Here is a 12,612-nt window from a genome sequence, read left to right on the forward strand (position 1 = left end):
TCCTAGAATATATATTGGTAGAAATTGTACTTTGTCATCTGTGTTTGCCCTTTTTCTTAATACTTGGTTGATATAACAGGTATGTATCAGCTTGTACCAACCTCTGGCACTGTATGTAAATGGTGTACCTCAGTTATGGCTTGCCATGAAAAAAATGAATGTTAAAAAAGGCCTTTCCAAAAGGAATCGCTTCTTACTGCCTTGTATACTGGAAATATCTTCCTGTATTTAAATTCTGTAAGTTAAAAGCTGTCCCATAATTTTTATATGCCTAAAGGATGTATTGGGTGATGGTTGTCTACAGTATTTCAATCTGTTTCTGCTCAGTAACTTAAGAATGTGGGTCAGAGGTCAAGGTCAAAGTGACAGGTTTCCTCTCAATATCTTGAGAATGCTCTGACCTACAATCCTCGGACTTCTTCAGAAATCTTCACATTGCTCATGGGTAGTGAATGACCCCTGTTGACTATAGATCATTTTGTCAGAGGTCAAGGTCACACTGATTGTACAAAAACTGTTTACTCTCAGTATTTTGAGAACTCTGACATATTATCTCCGACTTGTCAGGGGCATTGCCCATTGGAATTGTATAACCCATATTGATTTTTAGGTGAGTCAGGATCAAAGGTAAAGGTTACAATATCTCTCAGTAAGGCTCCGTTTTCACTCAGTATCTTGAGAAACACTGTTTCTGAGAACCCTATACTTGGCAGGCAAATTGCCAATATGTAGTGGATGAACCCTTTTGATTTTGAGGTCATTGGATGCAAGGTCAAGGTCACACTGATTGTTAGTTTACAAAAAAAATTCTCAGTATTTTGAGAACAATTCGACCTGTGGCTCTAAACTTTGCAGGCATATTGTCAGTGAGCAATACATGATCCCTATTGACTTTGAAGTCAAAGGTCAAGGTTATAGAGACTGTTAGTTCAAAAACCTTTTCCTCTCAATATTTTGAGAATGAATTGACCTACAACCTTCAAACTTGGCAGACAGATTGCTCATAAGCAGTGAATGACCTCTAATGAGTTTGAGGTCAGTATGCCTGAAGTTAAAATCACAGTAACCATCAGTTTAAAAAATAGCATTTACTATTGACCTTTCTTGATTTTAAAGTTTCTTAGTCAAAGGTCATGGGCAGTGTTCAGATTGATGTATTATGTGATGGTGCTGGTCATCCATATTTAGTTTTCACTCAGTTTTGTCAGAATGTTTGACTTATGATTCTCTAACTTGATAAGCACATTGTTTGGGGTATACTGTGCTCTGCAGAGAAATGATTTTGTTTCTTATATTTAATATTTCAAAACATTTTCATTAACATGCTTCCCAGCCTTTTTTGACCCTCAAGAGGGGTTTTTCTGATTTCTAAGTGGGATATTTGGAGGTTTTTTCGCGGCACAATTTTTTTTTGGCGCACCACTATAAATGATGGAGTTTTTAAGCTTACTTTGATGTTTTTGACTTAGTTTACTAGATAAATTGATTATAATCTAAATACAACAGTTTTATTTATTGTATTATCATTATCAAATCAAAGGATATTTCTTATACATACAATCTATCACAACCATAATGTCAATGACTTTATCCATTTTTTGTGAAACCATGTGTGAAAGTTTTTATTCTGTTGTAATTTCCTTTCATCAAAAGAGGAATGTGTCCACAGGAAGTTTACAATCACATGTAAGCATCAATAATTAAGCCAAAGTCGAAAAATCTTTATGCTATCTATGATGTCATTCTTTTTAAGTCACAAACCAATTAACAGCATAATAGGGTATTTTGAACACTCAGAATAAATCTTCATAATCTCAATAGTTAGATTAGAAAGTTTAAGGCTAAAAATGATACATGGGAATTTATCAGAATTTATATTATATTAATATATCAGAAATACACTGACTGAACTTTAATCATGAGCTGAATATCAAACAGATTCTAGTTTAGAAACACACAGTTTATGAATGAACCTGCATTCATAATACATAAAAGAAACTAATACCTGTTAAATATATCAAAAGGTGCATCAAGGTACTGTATCACCCTTCCAAGAAAACTAAATGTCAGTTTTCACATAGGTGCCATAAAGACAGGCACATTGCACAGGTTTAAGGTATTAGACCCAAAATAGAGTACCTCCTTTTGAACCATAACATTATACATACAGTCCATCATACATATCTATCACAACCAAAACATCATACATACAGTCTATCACAACCAAAACATCATACATACAGTCTATCACAACCAAAACATCATACATACAGTCTATCACAACCAAAACATCATACATACAGTCTATCACAACCAACATACAATCTGTCACAACCAAAACATCTACATACAGTCTATCACAACCAAAACATCATACATACAGTCTATCACAACCAAAACATCATACATACAGTCTATCACAACCAAAACATCATACATACAGTCTATCACAACCAAAACATAACATACAGTCTATCACAACCAAAACATCATACATACAGTCTATCACAACCAAACATTAACATACATTCTATCACAACCAAAACATCATACATACAGTCTATCACAACCAAAACATCATACATACAGTCTTCACAACCAAAACATCATACATACAGTCTATCACAACCAAAACATCATACATACAGTCTATCACAACCAAAACATCATACATACAATCTGTCACAACCAAAACATCTACATACAGTCTATCACAACCAAAACATCATACATACAGTCTATCACAACCAAAACATCATACATACAGTCTATCACAACCAAACATCATACATACAGTCTATCAACCAAAACATCATACATACAGTCTATCACAACCAAAACATCATACATACAGTCTATCACAACCAAAACAAAACAAAACATCATACATACAGTCTATCACAACCAAAACATCATACATACAGTCTATCACAACCAAAACATCATACATACAGTCTCACAACCAAACATACTACATCTATCACAACAAAACATCATACATACAGTCTATCACAACCAAAACATCATACATACAGTCTATCACAAACCAAAACATTATACATACATTCTATCACAACCAAAACATCATACATACAGTCTATCACAACCAAAACATCATACATACAGTCTATCACAACCAAAATACAATCTGTCACAACCAAAACATCTACATACAGTCTATCACAACCAAAACATCATACATACAGTCTATCACAACCAAAACATCATACATACAGTCTATCACAACCAAAACATTATACATACATTCTATCACAACCAAAACATCATACATACAGTCTATCACAACCAAAACATCATACATACAGTCTATCACAACCAACATACAATCTGTCACAACCAAAACATCTACATACAGTCTATCACAACCAAAACATCATACATACAGTCTATCACAACCAAAACAACAACCAAAACATCATACATACAGTCTATCACAACCAAAACATCATACATACAGTCTATCACAACCAAAACATCATACATACAGTCTATACAAACCAACATAAATCTTCACAACCAAAACATCATACATACAGTCTATCACAACCAAAACATCATACATACAGTCTATCACAACCAAAACATCATACATACAGTCTATCACAACCAAAACATCATACATACAGTCTATCACAACCAAAACATCATACATACAGTCTATCACAACCAAAACATTATACATACATTCTATCACAACCAAAACATCATACATACAGTCTATCACAACCAACATACAATCTGTCACAACCAAAACATCTACATACAGTCTATCACAACCAAAACATCATACATACAGTCTATCACAACCAAAACATCATACATACATTCTATCACAACCAAAACATCATACATACAGTCTATCACAACCAACATACAATCTGTCACAACCAAAACATCTACATACAGTCTATCACAACCAAAACATCATACATACAGTCTATCACAACCAAAACATCATACATACAGTCTATCACAACCAAAACATCATACATACAGTCTATCACAACCAAAACATCATACATACAGTCTATCACAACCAAAACATCATACATACAGTCTATCACAACCAAAACATCATACATACAGTCTATCACAACCAAAACATTACATACTCTATCACAACCAAACATCATACATACAGTCATCACACCAACATACAAGTCTGTCACAACCAAAACATCATACATACAGTCTATCACAACCAAAACATCATACATACAGTCTATCACAACCAAAACATCATACATACAGTCTATCACAACCAAAACATCATACATACAGTCTATCACAACCAAAACATCATACATACAGTCTATCACAACCAACATACATCGTCACACAACCAAAACATCATACATACAGTCTATCACAACCAAAACATCATACATACATTCTATCACAACCAAAACATCATACATACAGTCTATCACAACCAAAACATCTAACATACATTCTATCACAAACCAAAAACATCATACTATACAGTCTATCACAACCAACATACAATCTGTCACAACCAAAACATCATACATACAGTCTATCACAACCAAAACATCATACATACAGTCTATCACAACCAAAACATCATACATACAGTCTATCACAACCAAAACATTATACATACATTCTATCACAACCAAAACATCATACATACAGTCTATCACAACCAACATACAATCTGTCACAACCAAAACATTATACATACATTCTATCACAACCAAAACATCATACATACAGTCTATCACAACCAAACATACATACAGTCTATCACAACCAAAACATTATACATACATTCTATCACAACCAAAACATCATACATACAGTCTATCACAACCAAAACATCATACATACAGTCTATCACAACCAAAACATTACAGTCTATCACAACCAAAACATTATACATACATTCTATCACAACCAAAACATCATACATACAGTCTATCACAACCAAAACATCATACATACAGTCTATCACAACCAACATACAATCTGTCACAACCAAAACATCTACATACAGTCTATCACAACCAAAACATCATACATACAGTCTATCACAACCAAAACATCATACATACAATCTGTCACAACCAAAACATCTACATACAGTTTATCACAACCAAAACATCATACATACAGTCTATCACTTCTTAATAAGAACATCATATATACTATATAATATAGCAATAACTTCCTAATCACAACATACCTACAAATATGACAACCATTAATAACATCATTTAATGATACATATCAGTAATATCACTGAAACCCTGTCACAATCTGTCCCTTTTCACATCCATTACATTAAAGTCTCATCTGACCTGCACTGTTCATTGTATGCAACACATGCTCTCTTCACACTCTTCGACTTATTCTCTGTTGGCACAAAGGGATAGCACGGGGAATCCATATTCACTTTTATAGCCAATAGATTTTCTAGATTTTCTGCTTTAACTGCCCCCTATAGTGTGATTGAACTTTCCGTAATCTAGAGAATAATCTTTTAGTGTCTGCATTACTGTGTGGTAGGGAAAGGCAGGCGAATGCCAGTACACATAGGTTGGGAAAGCGTTTCTGTCCAGTGGGAATTGGTTGTTTTGTAGATGTCATGCCAGTAGCTGTCCATTGAAGTCATTCCATAGTTAAATGTGGGTAGCTCATTTTCCTCTGCCAAACACGTCTTGAAATTCGTCTTCCATCTTCTGACTTGCCAGACCTGGAGTAAATCTCTAAACTGAGTTGTGCAACTGAAAATACACAAGCAGATAATTCAAAAAAAAGTTAAATGTGATTTTTAAAGTAAGAATTAAAAAATTATTGATGGTCATGCTCCAACTAACCATGTGACCAGGCAATAAGACATTGTCATATAACACCATATTATCATGCATTCATAAACCAAACACTGGAATCACCATTATGTTACATCAAAGATGTTGTTTTCTCTATTGAGGTAGTTATCAAAAGAAATGTGAACAAATTTATCATTGCTGATACACAGAACAGATAAACAGAGATATTGCCTATTGGCTCATTTTCTGGAAAACTTACCAGAGAACTACTGGTTCTGCGAGCTCAATGTAGAACTCTCTTGCACTCCTAAAAAAACAATCCAATACTTTGTTTTAATCACTTACTTAAAGAAGGTTTCAACAGCTTTGGAGTTAATGTCAGGGTTGGAGCTCAGGTACTGTCTTACACCCATACCAACAGCCAGGTTGTCATCATCATGCTGGTTGTCAGGATTCTTAAAGTCCACCTTAGTAACATTGGTAGCACTGGTAATGACCCTTATCTTGACAAACTTGCTGAGCATGGTTTTGAAGAAACGCTTTATCTCTGGATGCAGATAGCCCACCATTGCCTCATTTGCCTACAATAAAAAAAGCTCTGAACAAAATAGTCAGCTTTACGCATAATAATCACATACTTGTCCTCTCAGCCATTTACTTGGAAAATTACCATTGCCCGATAAAACCAGTTTATGACATTTTAGATCTTATTAGTGAACTACTGTTTGTTAAAAAGCTATGATGGAAATAAAGCAACATTTCAGGCTTCATGTTTCAGCAAGCCATTTAGTAAGTTGTATTAGCCCACTCAGACTATAATTAATATATATCAAATGTTATGTTTTAAACTTTTGTTCGAAAAAATATTTATTGTTTACTTTGTAATTGCTTACCTGGAAAGTGGTGTTGAAGTCAATAATTGGTTCTAGGATGTAATTTAGGAAGAGGTAGGTCATGTAGAGAACTTCATCATGAATTTTGAAGGCACACCATTGTACACAAGACCCTTTCTTCTCAACTTCTGGCTGGCTGTCAAAGTAAGATTTCAGTGCTGGCCAGTGCACCAGTGATCGTTTCACACACTTGTGAAGGGATAACCATCTAGTTGGGCAGGGTTTCAGGAGCTTTCCAGGATCTTCCAGCTCTACAAAATCAACAAACCCCTGGTACTCTTCCTTTCTCTTGGAACTAAAACAGAAAAAAGGAAATACATCCAATTTAACAAAAAAATACAACATAAGATACAGGTGTATCAATGAGTACCTGAGAGGGTAAAAAGCCAATGCGCTGTGGCTGCCTATGGCGCCAAGTGTAACAAGCAACTTATGAGTCATTGATCAGGGACAGTAATGTAAAGTTAAGTAATGCAAGTTTGTGTTTTTAAAAACATTATGCCACTCCTTTTTATATCATACCAGTGAAGGAAGTAGTAAAAGGTGTCAACAACCCCACTTGTCATCTTCTTCAGAGCATGTTGAACACGCGTATTCGCTATGTGATAGACACAGCCCAGATGGTACACGTTTGGTTGCTGTTCATGAACCCTCGACAGGACAGAGTTATGCTGTCCAACTATAACGTTGGCGTTGTCGCTCATATATCCTATTAGATTCTCCAGCGGAATGTCCCAGTCTCTGAAAATAGACAAGCAAAACATATAGATACATTTACATTATTACGTGAAATGCATTAATAAAATTATATAGTTAATAAACATTCTTGAAAATAAAACAAACCTTTCACCTTGAAAAAAAAGATGTTTAAAAATCTCTGTCTCCATCAAAACAATTGCATGCTTGTAGTATACTTACACTAGCACAGTCTGCAGACAGCTAAAGAGGTTAGATCCCGTACCAATGTTGCAGATCGGCATAGCTAAGAATCTGGTGACTACACGCTTCACTACCGAATCATGAACTCTAACCAGAATGGCGACACATTTATCTGATCCCTTATCATTACTCTCATCAATGAGAATACTGAACTTTTCACGTTTACACAAATCAATCACATTATTACAAAATTCTGGAGCAACAGAATGGTTGATGACATTGGCCGTTTTCTGTCTTCCACATGCGGATTTCTTGGCAATACTGGAATCAGGGAACATCAGCGATACTAAGCGAGTGAAATGGTCCGCAATATTAAATGACAGCTCGTGCACGTTCACAAAATAATGTAGTGAACAAAACTTCTGCATTAGTTACTTTCTTCGTCAGCTGGTCTTGGACGGCAGTAAACATAGAGGAAATTGAGGGTGTAGATTTAGATGACTTCATACTATTGACATGCACTGGAGTTGTTACATGATGCGCAACGTCATTCTTTACCCCATTGTAGATTCCAGAATTGGACTGGCATAACTTGCAGTAAGAATACTGTTCACCCTTTTCACTTCTGACTATACACTTATTGGCTAAAGTCCATACATCATTAAACTTGCGCAGATATTTCTTCCTCTTTGGGGGGAGTTGCTGGCTCAGGCATACATGCCATATTTTCAGACGGCCAATAAGGGAGATTTGTCTCAACAGGGCTTTTTTTAAGGGAGATTTGGGTAAAAATAAGGGAGACTTTTATTCGCTCATTTTTTACGCGCTAAATAGCCGTTTTCATGAAAAAATCATCAAGTTTTCTATATTGAATTGATGAGTGGAGCCAACAGTTGTGTACAGAATGCATGATTATTACTTATAACACTCTACTTAATCCAAGGAAATTCAGAATTCCATGAAAAGATTGAACCAGGAACTTTGCTTTTGCTTTATGTGTTGATGCTTCTGCATCTGGGGAGAGTGATCTTTTTGACATGTTTAAGCATACAATACTCAAAAGATTGCGGAAATATCATGTCAAAACAGTCTTTTAAGGGCAGTCATTTCTTTTCAGGAATGAAGTCGTTAAAAAACAGGAAATTCCTTCTTTTGCTGGATTGCCCTTACAGAAGAAAAAGGCCTGCTGCGTACTCTTGCTGTGTACATACTGCGTATATGATGCGTACATGATGTGTACTGAAATCAAGGGCTTTAAATAGTACGCAGGATATACACCGCACATACACCGATAGTACGTTTGTAGTACACTTTTGACATGCAAATGAGCTCTGCCGCGTACTACTTGCTGCGTGCATGCTGTGGACTACATAGTACACAGGATGTACACTGGAGGAAATTAGTATGCGGGAAATAGTACGCAGCATGTACGCGGCACATACACTTTTCACATGCAAATGAGCCTGTGGTGTACTACCCCTGTGGCGTACATGCTGTGTACTCCTGCGGCGTACATGCTGTGTACTCCTGCGGCATACATGCTGTATACTCCTGGCCCGAGTCCTGCGGCGTACATGCTATGTACTCCTGCTGCATACATGCTGTGTACTCTTGTGGCGAAACTGCTGTGATAATGTAAATTCCTTACCCCACCAACTTTCGTATGCAAATGCTGATCATTTGGACAGAAAAAAACAGAAAAAAGATAAGTGACATGCATCAATAAGTATTTACCCTTACCAAAATAATGTAGATTGATGTTATCAAATAAATTAGTATGCTTTTCTTCATCCACTTTTTAATGAAATAAATCAATTTTTGTAGCATGTAATTTGGTAAACATTTGAAGAAAATGGCGTAACTGCATCAAGGGGAAACAACTTTAATGCAACTAAATATAAGTGTTATGATTTATTATAGACGATGTGTGCGTAGTATGTATTTATTTTGATTAAAATCCATCTGAGAACAATCTAGGACTGGAATTATATTAGCATTTATACACTTTTACGTCCGTAAAAAGTAGCGCACCAAAAAATTTTGGATTGATTTTTTCCAATGGGGCGAGCGCAATTAGCCAAAAACGTTCTGAAAATATACGAACGGCAAATCTGATGAACAACTTTTTAATTTGGTGAGGCCTTAATGAGTTAACATAATGAGCATTAAAGCCTTTATAAAACATGATAGAATGGTGTTTTGCTTAAGAGTATTCAAATAACAGTGAGAGCTATTAATTCTTCTCATTTGGGTGCTGTTGAGGCATTATCTTGGTAATTATTTCATGTATTACAAAATGTAATGCAATGAAGTTCAAATAAGGCTTTTCAATTATCCAAGTTAGAAAGCTTCAGGATTAATTCAAAATGAAAAGAATATATTTTTACACTGCATGCAAGGTGCAGCTCAGAAATCACTAAGATGTAAGCTTCACAAATGAACATTGCGAATAGTTTGGAAAATTTTCATTGTTCAGAATACCGGTAATCTGAACTATTCTATGCTATTAAGATAAAAGTTACTCGGAAATCAAGTTCTTGCTTCCAAAAAAAAAAAAAGAATGTACAAATCCTTCCTGCATGAAGTGTACTTCAGACTTTTACCTAAAAAAATTCAAAGTATAAACACCAAAAGAAAATGAACAAGTCCCTCACGCATATATGAAGTTTACTTCAGACTTTAACTTATAAAAAAAAAACTAAGTATAAATGCCAAAAGAAATTGTACAAGTCTTTCCCACGTATATGAAGTGTACTGCACAAATTTCAAAGTATCTGCGGTGTACATGCAGTGTACTAGTTTCTTGTACAAGTCCCTCCTCATACATGCAGTGTACTCCTTAAATTTTCAGAGTCTGTGCTGCGTACTTGAAGTGTACTAGTGACCTCCTGCGTACATGCTGTGTACTCGTCGAAATAGTACGCGGCATGTACGCGGCATGCGGTGTATGTAAAATGTACTCCTCTGGCGTACTACTGTGTTCGCGGCATATACACAGCAAATACGCAGCATGTACGCCACAGAGGCTTGCTTCTGTAAGGGTGTCCAGATTTAGATTAAAACTACATACATGTATTTAAACTGGGAATTCTTCTCCTGTTTATTATTACAACATGACAATATCACAAAGGAATGACAGTCAATTCTTCGGGCAGTATGAATTGCAATTTATTTAATAAAATTCACTTATCCGAATTCATGTTTGTCCGAAATTCTGTGTAGTCTGACATTTTTTGTTAAATCGTAGTTGATTTTTTTGCATGTTGTGCAAGTACTTAAATTGAGAAGCATAAACTCGGTGTTAGCACTAACCTGTCTCACCCTCTGATGGCTCGATAAATATCGAGGTCAGCGAAAACGAAAGTACACTTTGGCAGGTGGCGGTAAAATGACGTAATTTTAAGACTGGTTTACATATTGTTTTGAAAACTACGGATCAGCGACTTTGATAGTATTGAATCAGTCTACAATCTCGCATGCACATGTTTACAATTGCCTACTGGTAAGATTAAATGGTTAATTGTTTGCAGATGGTGACTGTAGGTGGTAAGATAATTAATGCCTCAGGCATGTATCTCTCAACAAACAAGCTAGGGATTATAGACAACTATAAAAATTGTGTTTGAATAGTATTTCTGGGCTACTCGATATTGAATTTCAAGTATTTTAGAACTAAAGGTCTACATTGGGTCTGAGATACGATTTTTCGACAGAGGACTTTTTTTTTTTGGGGTGAAAAAGGCTCCCCGGGGTGGGAGATATGGCATGTATGTGGCTCAGGGCCTTGATTTTTATGTTTAGTCATGATTATTTTACACACTGAGCACTTAATTCTAACAGAATCGTTCACTGTGATTTCTAAGAATGATATGGGAAGATACATTTTGATCAGGTTCACAAGTTGGCACATTGTAAACAACTGATAAATACTGAGAAGTCACAGTTTTCCTACTCAAAAACGCTGATTTAAAAGGACCTTGTTAATAAATGAACATCAAATATACATACTGCATAAACTAATTGTTTCTCTTCTTTTAACGTTCGTAATTGCATGTCCCCTGTGACAACTACGGTCCATAATTATCGAGTTAATTGTCTGAGTAATTAACTTCACTTCTTTCCTGAAGTTTTTCGCACAGTGTGAAGGTCAGTATCATTCACGCGATAACTGAAATCAAGCAATTTGATTGGCTCATGGTAAACATTCGGTATTGCTCGGATCTTTCTGAACGATTTCTACTTCTGGAGTCGTAAATTTGACACGATTATTAGAAAGTGATTATACGCGTTGTCACCAGCTGTGTAAACAATGCCCCAAAGCTATTTTCATTATACAGAACATTGGAAAATATTCAAATCGGGTTTTTAGCTTGACTATTCATAGAATAGTAGAGCTATTGGACTCGCCCATGCGTCGGCGTCCGCGTCCGCGGCGGCGTCCGCGTCCCGATTTGGTTAAGTTTTTGTATGTAAGCTGGTATCTCAGCAACCACTTGTGGGAATGGATTGAAACTTTACACACTTTTTCACTGTGATAAACTGACCTACATTGCACAGGTTCCACAACTCTATTATGCTTTTTTACAAAATTATGCCCCTTTTTCGACTTAGAAATTTTTGGTTAAGGTTTTGTATGTAAGCTGGTATCTCAGTAACCACTTGTGGGAATGGATTGAAACTTCACACACTTATTTACTGTGATAAACTGACTTACATTGCACAGGTTCCACAACTCTATTATGCTTTTTTTACAAAATTATGCCCCTTTTTCAACTTAGAATTTTTTGGTTAAGGTTTTGTATGTAATTAAGCTGGTATTTCAGTACTCACTAATTGGAATGGATTGAAACTTCACGTACTTGTTTACTGTCATGATCTGACATGCACAAAGCAGGTCCCATAACTTTATTTTGCTTTTTTTCAAAATTATGCCCCTTTTTCAACATAGAAATTTTTGGTTAAGTTTTTGTATTAAAGCTGGTACCTCAGTATCCACTAATGGGAAAGGATTGAAATTTCACACACTT

General features: G+C 35.6%; 2 protein-coding genes across 2 annotated transcripts in view; one reads left to right on the forward strand and one right to left on the reverse strand.

Moving 5' to 3' along the window:
* LOC123525919 (lipoxygenase homology domain-containing protein 1-like) overlaps positions 1-12,612 on the forward strand; it is a 231,377-nt gene that overhangs the window by 163,814 nt on the left and 54,951 nt on the right. The window lies entirely within an intron of this gene.
* Positions 5,149-11,682, reverse strand: LOC123525435 (uncharacterized). The gene is made up of 5 exons (XM_045304478.2): positions 11,594-11,682; positions 7,229-7,447; positions 6,707-7,001; positions 6,159-6,394; positions 5,149-5,768 (listed from the first exon to the last, which is right to left on the reverse strand). The coding sequence occupies exons 1-5, from the start codon at positions 11,596-11,598 to the stop codon at positions 5,537-5,539; spliced, it is 987 nt and encodes a 328-aa protein (XP_045160413.2). The 5' UTR covers positions 11,599-11,682; the 3' UTR covers positions 5,149-5,536.

Source organism: Mercenaria mercenaria, chromosome 3 (genome assembly GCF_021730395.1).
Source record: "Mercenaria mercenaria strain notata chromosome 3, MADL_Memer_1, whole genome shotgun sequence".
In the NCBI taxonomy this organism is placed as follows: Eukaryota; Metazoa; Mollusca; class Bivalvia; order Venerida; family Veneridae; genus Mercenaria; species Mercenaria mercenaria.